Source organism: Peromyscus leucopus, chromosome X, assembly GCF_004664715.2.
Source record: "Peromyscus leucopus breed LL Stock chromosome X, UCI_PerLeu_2.1, whole genome shotgun sequence".
Taxonomy (NCBI): domain Eukaryota; kingdom Metazoa; phylum Chordata; class Mammalia; order Rodentia; family Cricetidae; genus Peromyscus; species Peromyscus leucopus.
The window spans coordinates 11,527,692-11,545,714 of NC_051083.1; the positions used below are offsets into that span (position 1 = coordinate 11,527,692).

An 18,023-nucleotide genomic window follows, 5' to 3' on the forward strand; every position below is an offset into this window, starting at 1 on the left:
AAATTTCCACCAATATAGCAAAAAAAAGTCTTTATATTACAGAGTAAACTGACATGTGAAGAACATCACAACCGTGTTTCATGATAACAATTCAGAGGTATTTTCTCTAAAGAATTTCTTTTTATTACTTTAATTTTGTGTATGTGTCTGCATGTGAATACAGGTGTCTGCAGAGGCCAGAGAGGTGTTGAATCCCCTGGAGCTAGAGTTACAGGCAGTGATGAGCCACCAGTGGAGATGCTCGGACCCAAACTCAGGTCCTCCAGAAGAGCTAAGCCATCTCTTCAGCCCCAGTTTAGAGACATTTTGATATGACTTAAACATTCACATTCTGTAGCTACTATGCATTGAAAGCCTCAAATATTATCATTGCCTTGTAACTACCAGATTACTGCTTTTATTATTTATAAAAAAAATAATGCTATTACTGACATTGTGGAGGGCTAGATCAAAAAAGACCTAAGGAGTCTCAGAAATAAGTAAGCTGAAAGCCCCTACACAGTCCCAATTCTTCCTACATTTCTAGCCATATTCCAACACATGTAGCTGGTAGGATCTGAAACTGTGAGCGTCTGTATGCCTCTGGTCAAGGCACTTAATGTTGAGGAATTTTTCCCCATTGTCACTGAAGCTTGTATTTTCTATTCAGCTGAATCAATTGCTTCATTTTGTGCCATGCCTGGTAACATACGACCAAATACAAGTTTATGTAACACTAGACTCCCAAACTGAGGCCACTAACATTTTCTTTTCATTTTGTCAGTAATGTCATAATTTTTAAAGATTTGTTTGATTTTTAATTATGTGTATGTATGAGTTTGGTGGGGGGGAGTATGTGCACCAGAGAGCAAGTGTCAGTGAAGGCCAGAGACATCAGATCTCAGCCACTGGAGCTGCAGGTGGCTGTTAGGAGCCTCATGTGGAAGCTGGGAATTGAGTGCAGGTTCTCGGCAACAGCAATACTCACTCTTAACAGTTCAGCCATCTTTCTAGCCCATAATGTGGAAAAGTAGTTTCAGAGTCGCAACCTCATCCTTTAAACTATAATGAAAGCACATGGAGGTGAAAATAGTGAATAATTTCGTTTGTTTGCCTGTGCACTGTCAACTCATAAGAGCAAACAGTATCCTTCTGAAACAGAAAGAAGTTGTAAATACATCTTTTTCTGCTTCTCTTACAGTCAATTGCCCACTAGTAAATAAAGCACTACTTTCAAGGTAACTGAATACTCTAGGAGGTTGCTTATTAGCCGTTGCTCTCCTATCCTTGGAGATTGTAAGCAATTGTCAGAAATACATAGACTGGACTTTCTGGTTGAATGAAATTATAGAAGAAACTCAGTTGAAAATGCACCAAGGGCCAGGCACGGTGGTGATGCTTTTAACCCCAGCACTTGGGAGTCTGAGGCAAGAGGAACTCTATGAGTTTGAGGCTAGCCTCGTCTACATAGAAAGCTCCAGACTAGCCAAGGCTATATGAGGCAAGTACCAGGTTAATAAGAATAACAGCAATGATAGCAGCTGAGACACAGCACTTCATATGCACCCAGAACTGCCCTGGGCACTTCACTAAATCTTCTCAGCAGCTGATGGCGTACTTACCATATAATAAAATCTCCCACCTGCCTTTTTGAGTTATAAGCATTTGCTAATAATAGAATTCTTCCTTTGTATTTGTTCAGTTGCTAACTTCCTCGTTTCCAAGGCAATGTGCTTCATTCCAACAGTGTCTGGTATTTGACTTTGTCTATTTTTAAAGCATGAATACTTATTTTTATGCCTTGGTAAGAAATTTGTACTTTTTATACTGTCCAAAAATTAAGTTATTTTAAAGTTTCCTATTCCTAGCAAATGGTGGCAATATTATAGGAAGTGATAAGGTAGCAGCTATACCATAATTTCTGTACCAAGGTATAGAAATAAGTATTCAATGCTTTAAATACTTGAAGCTTTGCACCTTATAGTGTATTTCCCACTTATTTGGCTAATCTTACTTCTTGTTTGTCTTCAAGGCTTCCTTTACAAAAGCCCCAGGTTTTCATCAGCAGTTTAAAGTATAGGTCCATTTCTGCCACCTCTTTGAACTTCATGGACCTTGTCATTATTTTTTTTACATACTGTGATACGACTCTATCAATATGCACTGCTGCTTCTTTAGTATGGAAATAATCGATCACACAAGGATAGGGCAGAGCCCTCAGCTTCAATAAGCAATACATTGCAATCTTATTCTGCATCTCACAGACTTTTAGCTTATTCCAAAACATCTCAAAAACAAAAATCACTTTGACATCCTGATGGTACTTAGCAAAAGAAGCAGTAAAACCCTGATCTTGGACACATCTGTAAGAAAAACTCGATGACATCTTCTAAGTGTTGTATAGCTCGGTTGGGAGCTGCTCCTGCTCTTCAGTGATTGGGCTTAGATCTCATTCTTGTGTGCTGACTTGCTTGATCCTTTTTTCTATTTTCTTATTAAATTTTGGCTAGTATACAAAACAGTGGGTTTCCATATGAGATTTTTGTACATATAAATTTGCTCACATTTGCTCCTCCATTACCCACCCTTGCCCCCCCTCCCTCCTCTGGTCCCCCTCCTCCTAGTAGCCCCTCTTCTGCTTTCCTGGCATGTCTGTATTTTAAATCTAGCTTCTGTGTAGGAGAGAAAACACTCAGGATTTGTCCTTCTCCCCACATGCCATCACTCTGCCCTTACTTGCTCTTTTAAGGTAGATGTCAGAGAATACTATTTACTGGGATACATGCTAGCATTTCAAAGACATGCCTGTTTTCTAACCCAGTTGGTTTGCCCCGATAACTCAGTTTTATCTGATTTTGCCAGCTGAAGGACTGTGTTGTCAGTGCCGGGTGTCCTCATCAAAAGAGCAGGGAATTACCATTCCAAACCATTTCTTCAAAATTCGTAGCCACCACTTTCAGATCTTTTCATTTGCCAAGAAAAAAAAATCAGATTTTGAAGATCACATGAGCCCCAAGATAGGGAAGAAGGGTGTCTTAGTTAGTTTTCGACTACTGTGATGAAATACCATGACCATCAGCAAGTTGTGGGGGAAAGGGTTTATTTGCCTTACAGGTTACAGTTCATCAGTGGGGGGAAGCCAACACAGGAACTTGGAGGCAGGAAGTGAAGCAGACACCATGGAGGAATGTTGCTTATGGGCTTGTGTCACGTGGCTTGCGCAGTCTGCTTTTTTATACAACTCAGGACCATAGAATGTAGCCTGGGCCCTCCCCTCCCACATCAATCATTAATCAAGAAAATCCCTACAGACTTACCTACAACTAATCTGATGGAGGCATTTTCTCAATTGAGCTTCCCCTTCCCAAATAACTCTAGTCTGTGTCAAGTTGGGGAGGAAAAAGCGGCAAGGGAGCATAACCATCTAGGTCCTGCCTAATTAGTCACCACTTTCAAGCATGGACATTGACCACAATTCCAATAGGACGACAATATTGAGGCACTCTTATGAAAGTTATGTCACAAAATTCAACAAATGAAAATGGTTGCTTTTGTAATTTTGCCTATAAGAAGAGGAATATAGAACATCCTTTAATTGTAAGAGCTCTCCCTAGCATGAAGATGCTTTTCCCTCCCCATCTGTAAGTTCAAAGCCTCATCTGAGCCAAAGCTTGGTATCTATGGCTAGCCCTTGGCCAAATTGGAATGATTCCTTTATGCTATGATGCAAGTACTGTGATTTCATTTGGCTTTAAATCGCTGTGTTCATTCTCCATCATTTTCTCTTAAGAGGTGCCATAAATCTCTACTGGTTAAGGCCAGCACACTGAGCCAGAGATGTAGCTCCTTGGCAAAGCACTTGGCCTTGCATGTGTGAGGACCAGGGTTGTGTCTCCCACACTGAAAAACAACAGCAACAGTTACAAAAGCTGCAATACTACATGAAGCACCTGGCATCAAGCAGCTTCCATATGGTCATTCGATCAGGCAACTTCCTGGTGTTGAACTGGGAATAAGATCTACCTCCGTCACTACCTCCTGTTCCCACTTCCCTTCCCAACTCCAAGCTCTGAGCATGTTCCTTGAATGTTTTTCTCATTGCTGGGCTTAGACATATCCGCTTCCCCAGGAGCCTTCCAGTTTTTGCCTCAAAGGTTCACAGCCATTATCAGAAGACTTTTGGAAAACTTGTAATTCTTTTTTTTTTTATTTTACAATACTATTCAGTTCTACATAATAGCCACAGATTCCCTTGTTCTCTCCCTTCCTGCCCCCCTCCCCTTCCCCCCAGCCCACCCCCCATTCCCACCTCCTCCAGATCAAGGTCTCCCCCGAGGACTGGGATCGACCTGATAGACTCAGTCCAGGCAGGTCCAGTCCCCTCCTCCCAGATTGAGCCAAGCGTCCCTGCATAAGCCCCAGGTTTCAAACAGCTAACTCATGCAATGAGCCCAGGACCTGGTACCACTGCCTAGATGCCTCCCAAACAGATCAAACCAATCAACTGTCTCACCTATTCAGAGGGCCTGATCCAGTTGGGGAAAAACTCGTAATTCTTACTGTTTGGTTTTATTCAATTTTACCACATGAATTGGTTGTCTCATCTCTAAAAGAAAAAAGTGACTTCACTGAATAGAGTATACTAGTGGAATTGGCTATTTTACAGGGTTATGATGATAGTATTTTTTCCTTAGATTTTGAATACTGTGATCATAATATGCAATTAATGAATCTTCATATCTTCACAATTAATGTTGCTCCCAATTTTGTTGTAGGGCTTATGTACGCATCTTTCTTCTCTTCTCCTCTCTTCTCTTCTCCTCTCTTCTCTTCTCTTCTCTTCTCTCTTCTTCTTTTCTCTCTCTCTCTCTCTCTCTCTCTCTCTCTCTCTCTCTCTCTCTCTCTCTCTCTCTCTCTCAGAATTTCTATCCAACCTAGGCTGACCTCAAACTCACAATTCCCTTGCCTTAGCCTCCCAGTTGCTAAGATTGTAGTGGTGAATACCACACTCAGCACCTGATCCCAGTATTTGCAGACATCGCTTTTAAAACTTTATTTAGCCGGGTGTGGTGGGACAGATCTGTAATGCCTGCGCTCAAGATCCTATGGCAAAAACAACTAGAAGTTCAAGGTCAGCCCAGGCTACAGAGTGAGTTCTGGTCCATCCTGGGCTTAGGGAAACCTTATCTCAAAAAAAAAGAATCTTTCTTTGATTCTTTTCATTTCAAATTTATTTCAGTACTTTGTAGATCAATGTATTCTACCCTTTTTAGATCAAAATCAAAACTAGAAACCAGAATCATGGGCATTCTACCTTTTAAATATTGAAAATATTACAATGTAGCAGCACCAGCAGAATAATAGCTGATACAAACCCTCATATAATGGAGAAAAAATCACAAAGCACTGCATATGCTTTCTTCTTCCTCAGAAAACAGGTCTTCCAATCTGTTATTTGCTCTGAGATATTACATTGACATAGTATAGATTATAGAATAGTAAATAATGGTAAGCGTGGACTTCTTGAAGATAACTGTGGCGCTTTCCTTGTTTTCTCCCCAGATGAATCCAAGGCAGTGGAGCCATATCTCTGAAAGTGCCAAAGACCTAGTTCGCCGCATGCTGATGCTGGATCCCGCTGAAAGGATCACTGTTTATGAGGCTCTCAATCACCCATGGCTTAAGGTACCTGCGCTCACGGGTCACCATCCACACTGTGCTTAAAGACTAGCGGCAGCCACAGTGCACCACCCTGGAAGATGGACCTTTTCTCTCCTGGCTTGTTTCTCAGCCTTTCCTTCAGTTTTGTCCATCTTGCTTGCTGCCTTGCACCCTGACAGAGACATGTAAGATATTCAGCTGTTGGACAGGGCACAAAAGCAGGTTAAGACAGAATCTGTGAGTGAAGATGGGCTGTTGTCTGGCAACAATGTACCAAAGATGAAAAGGAACAGCTGAAGTAACCATGTTATCTCACATTATCTTTATTGTGGGTGCAACTCTGTACTCTGTAGGACTTCACTGGTTTTCAGTAGGCACTAGGTATAGATTGACTGTTTTAGGGGAAAGACACATTTCAAGCGTTTTTGTATCCCATTTTTCTGGGTTAAGGAAAATCATATCTTAAGACACCAGGAAATAGTATTGTTTCATTAAAACATTGTGCTGTAATTCCAGGAAATTCTTGCTATAAGGAAGAATAATACATCCTCAGAGAGGTTCAGAATTTTGCCCTCAGTCAGAGACATTGTCACTGCTAGAAGCAAGACTTTATTTAGTTCAGCCTACCACAGCCCATCATTCATGTTCTGTATCCTGTCCCTGTCCCTGTCCCTTTCACTAATTAGATGGCATTGGTCCAGCCACTTCCTTCTTTCCCACATTATCAGGTTTCTGGACCTTTGGGGTCTGATGTGTTATGATTTGTTTTTATTGTTTACATTCACATGTATGCATGCACATCTGCCTTCTCTTGCTCCTACAAACACTTCCAGCTTCTGCCCCCAATCCTTGGTTCACTCAATTGCAAAACTAATAAGAATTATATGTACCCATTTCTCCAATTTCTGCCATACCTTTCTCTTGAACTCATACCAGTCAGGATCTCAATGCTGCCAACCCCACTAAAACAGCTCTTATTGGCAATGGATATGGCTCAGTAGAGTTCTTGCCTAGCATGGGCAAGGCCCTTAGTTTGAACCCCAGAATCTCAAAAACTCAAAAGAAAAACAGCTCTTGTCTAGTCACTACTAACCTTCACATTGCTAAGTCTAGTGCTCAGATCCCAGGGCCAGACCTTATTGGTCTGTTGACAAAGTTCCATGTCCTGAAACTTGTCTTCCCTTGGCTCCCAGGGTATCTGCCCTCTGTTTCCCTTCTGCTTGTCTGGCTGTGTCTCCTCAGATCTTGCTGATTTGTCCTCGTTTCCTTCCCTACCATATCACATGGCTGTGCCACTGACTGGCCTCCGTCCTTGCTCTTCGTCTTCTTCTGCATCTCACTGTATACGGAAGACCTCCTTGAGTTTTACTGCCTTTAAGTGTCTGTACATGATGAGGCCTGAATCTAGGCCCCTCTCCTGAAGTATTCTTCCTTGACCTGCTATCTAACTGGGTTTCCTGATACTTTTCTGATTTTACCCTGTCCTAGTCTCCTGAGCCTCAGTTTCTATCATTCTGGTCTCCTTGCTGACCCTCAGACCACAGATACATCATTGCCTCAACTCTCCCATATTAGTCATACCCTTTGCCTAGAATATTCTTCCTTAGGTCACTTTGGAGTTTGTTCCCTCACCATCTTCAGATCCTTATTTAGATACCAGTTGCGTGGTAAAATCTTCCCTGGCTACTATTGTACCATGCTGCTTCCTCCGAGCTTATGCAAGATACTAAGATATATAAAAATATTGATTAATATGTATTCCTGGTGATGATGACGTGGAATAATATTATAGGGCAATTTTGGCATTTCAGTGAATCTTGATTCTCCTTGGAATATTACTTCTTCACTGAGGGTTATTATTCAACAATAGAGCACTTTCCTAGCATGCATAAAATCCCGAGTATAGTCCCAGTAACATTAAAAAGAATATTACTTTTGAAATATGTATTCAACCTTTTGATATTTTAATACTAATATTTCTGATTTTCCGAGCAAAGAATCAATTCTTTAATATTTTTTACTTTCTTAGTATTTTTCTTCCTGATATAAAATGAACACCTTAGAAGATTCCTACTCTTTCTTTGCTTCTCTCGGTTTTTTCCAATGAAGATCTTTTGTCATTTAGAAGTTACTTTTAATGCCAAATAAGGACAATAGCAGCTGTTTAAGTCATTTTTAAGATGCTTTAAAAAAAAGTCTTATCATTATACAGTTACAGTGACTTTCTTTATCAAAGCTTATCTTGGTTAATAACATATTTCTTTCTGGAAATTCTTGTCTCTACCAATGATTATAGCTCTCATCTTAAGTAGTCTGAGCTCCATACAAAATGGATTTCTGGCTCCAAAATGTTTTAAAATGTCAGTAACATAAAAGGAAAAATCTGGAAAGCTAAACTCAGAGTCACTTGCCATGTTTGAACTACTGGTTATTCTTATGGCTTATGTGTCATCTGGAGATAAAGAAGTCCATTAGTGAGGAGCTTATCTATCTGGAAGAAACAACTTTATGTTACATTTAGCCCTTGTTCATGTACATATGTGTCTCATTACAGTGGGTGTAAGTTATGTTTGTTTAGGATGGCTAAAATGTAAGCCAAGGCTTAATGAAAATGCCCTCAATAAGTACAAAGTAAAGAAAAGAATGATGAAAATTCTTGTAATAAAGGGTGTCCAAAGTCAAAAGTATCATTGTTTTGAGTCAAAAATAAGAGCAAAAGAATTATTTCTTTAGTTAAAAAAAAAAAGTCTTTCTTATTTATTCCATGTGGACAAAGAATCTGAGTATTAAACCAAGTAACATATGAATGCCTTATAGTTGTTGACTTGCACCTGTTTAATATCTTTATATATCTGATTAATGATACTTGCAATGAATATCCATCCCAACAACTGTAGGATTAAGTACAGACAGAGTTCAGGGTCACGGTTGTAGTAAACTTCCTAGTCTGAAAGGAAGACAGAGCCAGGCTGTGAAATAGCCCAAGGTTCTATCCTGCACAGATATCCTCTTGTCCATGGGCTTTTCTCAGGGATCATTTGGTCAGTGTTATTTGTCCTTTGACTTTTTGGGCTGCAGCCTTATACCTAGGCTAGGATATGTCAGGAATCAAAGCTGAAGTAAAAGAGGACAAAGAAAATAGCAGCAATATCAGCCTAAGCTTTCTTCTGCAAGCCTGGATCCCTAGAACGTCTACCTGCCTTTCTCCAGCTTTCAGTCTTCTGGCCATTCCATCAGGTAACCTGCCCGGGGTTTTACGCAGCAGAAGCATGTGATGAAATGTGCTCGCTCTGTCTCACCACTCACCGCTAGGCAGTCATTTCATTTTCCTTATTGCCAATACCTAACACTCCAGGGAATGTGTTTATGCTATTAGGTAGGAAGTGTTTTCAAAATCAACTCTAAACCCCATTTGTTGCCATGTATTCAAACAAGACATGCATCTTTCAAGGTGCTTGCCCTAGTCTTCCTAGTACAGTTGGACTCAAACTTCAGTTTCTCGTGCTCAAAATTGTGGTGCGTAATGGTGTCCTCTTCCTCAAACTACCCATGTTCAGTCTGTCAGAGCATTCTGTTCTACCTGCAAAATGTATGCAGAACTAAAAGCTTCTATTATTTGAGAGACAGTATTAAGAAAATGAAAAACAAACTGTAAACTGAGAATAAATCCTTCCAAATTATGTATCCGATAAAGATCTTAATCTAAAGAATGTAACAAATTCTCAAAACTCCATAAGAAAGCATAAAATCTAATATAAAATGGGAAAAAAACTTAAGCAGACTTTTTTACAAAGATACACTGATGCCTGGTAAGCACAGTCAAAGCTCCTCAACATTATTAGTCATTAGGGGAATCTAAATAATGCCACAGTGAAATCCCTGTACACTTGTGTTAGAATGTCTAAAACAAAAATTATTGGGGCTAGACAGAAAGTTCAGAAGTTAAGAGCACTGGCTGCTGTTCCAGACGGCTCAGGTTCAATTCCCAGCACTCACATGGTGGCTCACGGTGATCTGTAACTCCAATCCAGAGAATCTGATGCCATCTTCTGGCCTCCACAGGCACTGCACACACATGATGCATATACAAACATGTAGGCAAAACACTCATACATGTTAAATAAATATAAACAAAAAATGAATAATGACTAACCACACCTAGTGTTGACAAAGATATAGAGCAACTGGAACTCATGCTGTTACTGGGAATGTAAAGGGTACATTTGACCACCTCTTAAACCGTTAAACAGCCCAGTCACATGGCCAGCCATTCTGTCTCTTCCTTAGAGAAATTAGGTGTATATTCATACAGTGGCTGAGTTTCATATGTAAGTTGTTTTACATTTATTTATTTATTTGGATGGTGTGCCATGACACACGTTGGAGGGAGGGGTCAGAGGATACTTCTGGCGCGTGTTCTCGATTTCTTCCATGTGGGTTCTGGAGATCAACTCAAGTCATGAGGCTTGGCAGCAAGCACCTGTGTCCCTGCCCTCTCATAATAAAGCCAGCCTAGCCTGCCCCATCCTCATCATCCCTCCCATCTGATCTGTCTCCACTGTCCCGTCACTACATTCTCTCTGCATGTATTCATCTGCTTGCTCTTTATCAGGATTTCCACACATTCTCACTCCTTAAACTTTGGTGCTGGTTACTTGCCAACTCTCTCAGTAAATAATACCCCAACCTTTGTTAATTGTTTGCTTAATGCCTGCCATTCTGGCTAGTTCTGGGTTGAATTTCTCAAATGACGAGTGAGGTTGAGCATTTTTTTCATAATATTTATTGACCATATTTATTTATCTTTGGGAATCTGTCTGTTCATTTCATTAGCCCATTTGTTGAGTTGTTGTTTCTTAATTCTTGTTAATCCTTTATTTATTTCAGATACTACTTCTCTGTCAGCTGTCTGGCCAGCAAAGATTTGTCTCCCATTCTGTAGGCTGCCTTTTCAGTCAGTTGACAGTTTCCTTTGCTGTACAGAAGCCTTTTAATGCCATGAGGTCCCATTTGTTAGTGTTGACCTTATTTCCTAAGTGACCAGAGTCCTATTGAGAAAAACCTTCCCTATGCCTATATTTTCAAGTATTTTCCCTATTTTCTCCTCTAATGGTTTCAGAATTTCAGGTCTTACATTAAGGTCTTTTGGTTTTTCCAGAGAGGATTTCTCTGTGTAGCTTTGGAGCCTGTCCTGGAACTCATTCTGTAGACCAGGCTGGCCTCGAACTCACAGAGATAGATCCTCCTGCCTCTGCTTTCCTGAGTGCTGGGATTAAAGGCATGTGCCACCACTGCCACACACATTAAGGTCTTTTATCCATTTGGAGTTGACTTTTGTACAGAGTGAAAGATAGGAATCTACTTTCATTTTTCTAAAATAAAATTCTAAATTGCTCTTTTGGAATTCTAAAAGGCTGCTACAAAGGAAATGATTTCTTTCTGGGCAAGAGCTGAAGCAGACCCTGCGTAGGGGAAGTGGCTGAGTTAGATGTCCAGTTATTCCGGACAGTGCCGAATGCTGAGTCAGTATAGACTTCATTTTTAGTGCTCATTTTACCTGACAGTTGATGATGAAGACAACCTCAGTGCAATGATATATGGATGTGGGAAAATGTCATAATGAAATCTGTTATTTCGCATGCTAGCTAAAAAAAATTAAGTAGAAAAAGACAGCTTCATACTTTCACAACCATTATAACTTTAGCCACATGTCTAAAAATTAAATAATCTATTACTTTAGTCCTGTATTCTTGCTAGAAATACTATTTAGCCATCAATTTTACTGTTTATAGCCCTTGTTTCAGAATGTGTATCAGTGTATGGAGTAAAATAACCGATTTCCTAAAGTTAAATCTAAACTTCACACTTAAGAACTTGACCTTAATAATTGCTGTTAAGCTTCTTCACTTTTTTCAGTGGTTGTATATGATCATAATCTTCTTTTATAGGAGCGGGATCGTTATGCCTACAAAATTCATCTTCCAGAAACAGTGGAACAGCTGCGGAAATTCAATGCAAGGAGGAAACTAAAGGTAAATTTGAAAAACCACCAAAAAGCCTACTAGATGGGGTTGGTGGTCATGCCTTTGTTCTGCTTTGTTCCCTACAGACACATCCTCATGTCAGCCATTATTTTTGCCGCAGCTAAATTATTTCTAAAAATTGTTGCCATTTCAGTACATTTTAAGTTAATGTTTCAGTCGGAATCAAAACAAAATTTAGTAACTAGAAGACACATTATATTTTTGATTTGTTTTGTCTTTAAAATTCATAACAGAGGTATGGTTACATTATGAATCTAAGCTTTGTTTTTTCAAACATAAATATTTTGACAGAAAATATAACATGACATATAGCTATAATCCCGCCACTGAAACAAACTGAGGCAGGAGGTTCATGAGTTTCAGGCCAGCCTGGACTACATAATCAGACACTGCTTCAAAATGTTAAACTAACCATGATAATAAGACCTTAAATTTTTAAGTGTGATTTTAGTTCACTGGAAACTGCAGCTGGGTTAACACTGGATACAGAGTTGAACAATCATCATAAAGCAATAAATGAAAGCCCCACTACCATAATCTATAAGAAAATGTTTGCAGATCGCCTGCTGTCCTTTATTTTTCCTAGTTAGTTTTCTTGCCACTCTCCATATCCTCTGCCTCAAACAGTGAAAAGGCACAATGATAAGGGCCTTCACAGGGAGCCATTGTAGTTCAGACCTTTCTGAAAAAGACCCAGCATTTGGTGGTGGAGGTCTGCACTCTGGAAGGAAATGCTGTGGGGCAGCAGCACCAGGCTGCAGAGATGCAGAGGGAATGATTGATGCTTACTTGATCTGGGGTGCCGATTGTGTTGAGTCTGTTCTGTAAGTAAGTGGCTAACTGGATAATGATCTCTAGTCACGTGACTCCTACCAGCTACAATGCTTCTTGAGTATTTTCAGATGGCCTAAATTATAATACTATTAATTTGTTAATCTTCACCCCTTGAAGATTATGAATGATTTTATATAGAGGTAGATTTTATGTAAATGTTTGGGAAAACCCTCAGGTTATAATAGTACCATGGAAGGCTAAAATGCCCCAAATGGTATCCATTAGCCACATGTACCTATGTGAACTTAAGTTACTTAAAATTTAAAAAGCCAAGTGCCTGTTCCCATCCATACCATCATGATTCAAGTGCTCAGTGGACTAGAAGCTACCGTACTGAACAGCACAGATAGAAAACATTCCCACCCTTGTAGGAGATTCTACTGGACGGTGAATGCTGCTGAACTGCAAGAGAACTTTTCACATATCATTATTAACATCAGCATTCTTTTTTAAGCTTTTCTCCTAATTTTCTTGTTGACAGGAGTTCAAACTGGCTCTTCTCTATCTGCTTTCATAAAATCATTGGCAAAAAATAGTTATTAATGATATGCCATCATTGAGCTAGTGCCCAAAGAAGTTTCTTTTTTTTTAAGACAGGGTTTCTCTGTGTAGCCATGGCTGTCCTGGAACTCACTCTGTAGAGCAGGCTGGCCTCAAACTCACAGAGATCTGCCTGCCTCTGCCTCTTGAGTCCTGGGATTAAAGGTGTGCACCACCACCGCCTGGCCAGTGAAGTTTCTTAGGGCTTGACATCTTTGCCTTGACATCTTCCTAAACTGGTATAGCCATCAAATGAAAAACAAGAAAATCTAATCATTCAAAGTAAAATTTGGTCAACTCTTTTGCAGTTAGCTTCCTGTCCAACTGTCTGTGCTTCTTTCTTAATGTTTCTCTAAATCTCTTTAATCCTTGATCCTGCTTTGGCTTCACATAACATTGTGCTATGCAAGGTTGAACCTTCCTTTGCCCAAATACAGAGGTTTTACTCAGGCTTGGGCTCACCCATCACAGGAGACATGTTCTTCCCCTGGTGCCACAGAAGCAGACTTAGACCAAAAATAGCCAAACTGGTGACTAAGATTCATTTGGACAGGGCCAAACTATCACAACAAATGGGGATCATGTGGATTTACCACATCCCCTTACAGGCTATTTAAAGTCTCAAGACCAGCCAAGCAACATAGAATTAGGAACGTCAGTCTAATCATTATGGGCTCGTTTTCAGCTTCTGGCAAGGCTGCATTCCTGAGAATTGTCAGCCGCCAGGTTAACACATGCCATGCCTGCCCTCTCAAGGAGCTTATTCTCCTCCTTAGGCCTCTCCTATGAACCTCTAGAACAAAGGTTGTAATTTCCCTGGTTTACAACACCTACCACCCCACAGCTTATTTCCCCAAATGAACAGCTAGGTGCCCACTCATTTTTACCCCAGACACTGATTGAAGTTCCCCCAATGGTGCAGCAGCCTAATTTTTAAGACTACCATAGATGTAATTAAAAAAGAAAATTTGCTGAAAGTAGATTATTGAATTTTGGTTACGGGTAGCAGAAGTAAGAAGCACACAGCAGTACAGAAGAGCTGCTCTTGAGCTGTGATGGGTGGGTGAACCCCCGATCTGACCCTCCCTCATTGGAAGTCTCTGTGCCTTGATATGTGTCGTTATCTGTTAAAGTATGCAGAGTGGTAGCTGCTAATTCCTAGGAGTAGTGGATTCAATGAGTTACTGTTACACCAATTAGAAGAATACCAGACTGTGGTAAATGCTCCAAAGATGTTTTTTACTGTTAACTTTGTGCTCTTTGTTAATATATTATTATTGTTATTATTATTATTATTATTATTATTATTGTAATACCTTTGATTTAGTAATCTATAAATGATTGTAATTCCTGAATAAGCATTATATACAATTTTAGATTCTTACTACTCATTCAACTTTAATATTTTTAGAGCTTTTAGGAACTTTTATTAGTTTTTAGTTATTTATTTTGTATGCCTGAAGGAAAGGGAACACACATGCCATGCTAGGCATGTGAAGGTTGGAGGACAATTTGTGGGAGTTAGTTTTCTCCTTGCACCATGTGGGTTCTCGAGATTGAACTCAAATATTCAGGCTTGGTGGCAGGCACCTTTGCCCACTGAGCAATCTTGCCAGCCCATAGGAACTTTAAAAAATGCATAAAATACTGAAATGTTTACTGAATAATCTCTGTTCTTATTTTTCCTCCAAAAAAATTATGTTTAGACTTATGCTATCACTTATTTTGATCATCATTTTTCTTTACATTATCTACAGGAAGTTCTTATAATTATACTCACTCCCTTGCCACTATTTTCCTCAAGTAAGAGAGCCACCGTGTAACAAGCCACCATGTAACATGCAAGACCCTTAGGTGCCTAAAATTTTTCTGTCTTGAATCCCATATAATCTGCTGTTTTTAATATACAAACATGTTTCTGATAAAGTATAGTAAATAAATTAGGCACAGTAAGACTAGCAGTAACTCATAGCAATATGCTATTGTAAAGGTCATTTAAAGCATATAAAATATTGACTTCTGGGATTTTCCCTGTCATGTTTTCATACCAAGATTGTAAGTTACTAGAACCAAGGAAGAGGGGAACTACTCTACACTTCTCATGTGAGGCCTTTGGACCAGCAGATAGGCATCACCTAGAACATATTAGAAAGAGAAATAACTGGGTTGTAGTATATTCAGACAAGAAAAGAAAGGCTTCCATTTGGGAAGAAAATAAAATTGGCTTGGCAGATGACATAGTTCCATATTGTAGGAAATCCTAAGAAATTCACTAGAAAGAACAAGTTCATAACAAGTATAGGTTATGAATCAGTACAAAAGTGAAATATATATATATGTGTGTGTGTGTGTCCACACAAATATATGAGCAATGAACAGTCTTAAGAAGAAGTTAAGAAGCATGTCTATTCACTACAGCATAACAATGAAATGTTCAGAAATAAATCCAACAAAAGAAATACAAGGTGTGTAAACTACTATTCCTGGGAGAAAGTAAGACTGAGTCAAGGGAGATGTAGTGCTGATGTGTCAGAAGACTGTGTTATGTAGGCTGTGAAGAGGAGCTGTGCTCTGAGGTGTGGACTCCTTAAGTGATATGCTAGTTGCTGTCTCATTGCTGCAACAAAAGCCCCTGACCAAACAGCTTCGGGAAGGCTGGGTTTACCTTGGCGTGCTGTTGGAGTGTATGGGGACATGCCAGCAAGTGTGTGAGGAAAGGAGTCATGCTGGGTCCACAGTCGGGAAGACAAGAGAGATGAGCGCTAGTACTCAGCTGCCTTGCTCTTCAGTCCAGGGCTGGTGCTGGCCACAGTTAGGGAGGCTCTCCCTCCTCAGCTAATCCTCTCTAGAAACACTCGTAGACTTCCCCAGTTCTGGTGTCCTTGGTGACTCCAAGTCCAGCCAAGTTGACAGTGGAAATTAAACGTCACGAGAGGGGATGCTGCTTTCCATCTTGGGCATCAGCTACTAAAGGAATTATAAACAAAGGGATGTCTTTGATATGTGAGCTTGTCAGTCTAGGGACAAGCTCAACAGGGTATCTGTTCTGAAAGTTATCCCCTTTGCTTCAGGAATTATTTTGACCCCTAGAAAGCATATTTCTCTATAATGAAGCAAAATACATTATATATGCATTATGAAATTTTCAAACAGTTAAAAAATGTTTCATAAATTTAAAAGAAGCCTTACATCAAAATGGTATGTTTTGGGATAAAATATTTTGATCCCTTTCACTATCACTATTGACTTTTGTGTAAGCAGAAATTATCTGTCTACTATCACAATTTTAATTTCAATGTGTTTTCTGTTTAGCATAATATAATGGGACATAAATATAGGGTTTGGCCTTTAGAGGAAAAAAATTATCTAAATAGAAGCACTATTCGATATTTGAGTGAATTTACTGCAATCAATTTAGGAAATGATGGTTTGAGTCAAGTATGGTGCCATATACCTATAATTCCAGCACTGAGGAAGCTAAGTCAGGAAGGTTTCAATACCAGCCTGGGATATCTAGCCACACTCTGTTTTAAAAGCCTCTCTCCAATAGCTAGCTATAGTGAGTTGAAACCAAGCAGTTCAATTAAGAGGATCAAACCATACTCTTAATAGAGAGAAAGGAAGACCCTCCCCTCAAGGAGGCACACATGAACTCTCAGCAACTGTAATTGCCTTCATGAAGTCTGCACAAGATGGAGCCCTTAGGGCTGGAGAGATGGCTCAGCGGTTAAGAGCATCTAGCTGCTCTTCCAGAGGTCCTGAGTTCTATTCCCAGCACCCACATGGTGGCTCCCAACCATCTGTAATGAGATCTGGCGCCCTCTTCTGGCCTGCAGGCATACATACAGGCAGAACACTGTATACATAATAAATAAATTAAATATTTAAAAAAAAAGGAGCCCTTAAACATTCAGTCATAGATGGGAGAGGGGTTCATGGGACTACACCCCACTCAGAGAAGCTAACAGCAGTCCAGGGTTGCTGGGGAGAAGTCATTATCTTTCTTAGTGTAGTCACGAGTGAGTTAGCCATCTGTGTTCCAGTGGACAGCTCCACACCCATATCTATGTAGACAGCTGTGGTTAAGCCCAGTGAGGTCACCAAGTAAAAACAGACAGAAAATGAAAAAACAAGAAAGTAGGATGAGAGCAGTGGGAGGATGCAGGGGGATGGCTGTAACAAAAATATATTAAATCCATGTAGAAACTGTCAAATAACAAATTATTTTAAAAAGGAAAAGAACACAGCAAGGGAGATTTCTGACAACTCTATGGCTTTCCTTTATTGGTTTTGCAAATTACGGAAGTATACCTTGCCTCTGCCTGCTTATCAGTCTCCAGCATCCCTGAACTGCATAAGAAAAGGCAGTTTAGGAATGCTGTTTTAGTACTTTAAAAGCAGAAAGTTGCAATTTTATCATGGTTTTTCTTAACACATTTTGAATAGTCTTAATTTAAAATTCTGTTTCATCCTTAAAACATGCTAAAGTTACCTAGTAAATTTGAAGAGCAAGCTTCTTTGTCGAGGTTAAATAAACCAGAAAAATTTTATATAAGGTATCGTTTATATTGCTGCACACAACAGGCTGTTCTCTAGCTACAGTGTACTGTGGGAGCTGGGGGTCCGGTCCAGCCTTTGAGGGACATAAAGTTTTATTGAAAATCCGTGCCATATGTGCATTTACATTTGACCAACCCTCTTGTTGCTTTTGTGTGCTTTGATGTCAGAGTTGAGTAGTAGCAAAAGAAACCGTGTACCCTTCAAAGCCTAAAATATTTATGATCTGTCCCTTTACAGAGTAAAAAGAAATCATTGTTAACTCTCAGTCGAGTAGAAACCCTTAAATTAGGAAGAATGGTCAGTGGAGCTCAGTTCTGACCACTGTTGATTACACCTTTAATAATTACAGGTTTCTAAGCCTGCCTGACCTGTTTTCTCACCTATGAAATGAATCTTTTAGAATGG

General features: G+C 39.7%; 1 protein-coding gene across 12 annotated transcripts in view; it reads left to right on the plus strand.

Moving 5' to 3' along the window:
• Positions 1 to 18,023, plus strand: part of Cask (calcium/calmodulin dependent serine protein kinase) — a 341,951-nt gene that overhangs the window by 228,343 nt on the left and 95,585 nt on the right. For all 12 annotated transcript variants that reach the window (XM_028875901.2, XM_028875900.2, XM_028875905.2 and 9 more), the window contains exons 8-9: positions 5,542 to 5,664; positions 11,589 to 11,672. In XM_028875901.2, coding sequence (XP_028731734.1) covers positions 5,542 to 5,664; positions 11,589 to 11,672 — 207 coding nt within the window. The remainder of the gene's footprint in view (positions 1 to 5,541; positions 5,665 to 11,588; positions 11,673 to 18,023) is intronic.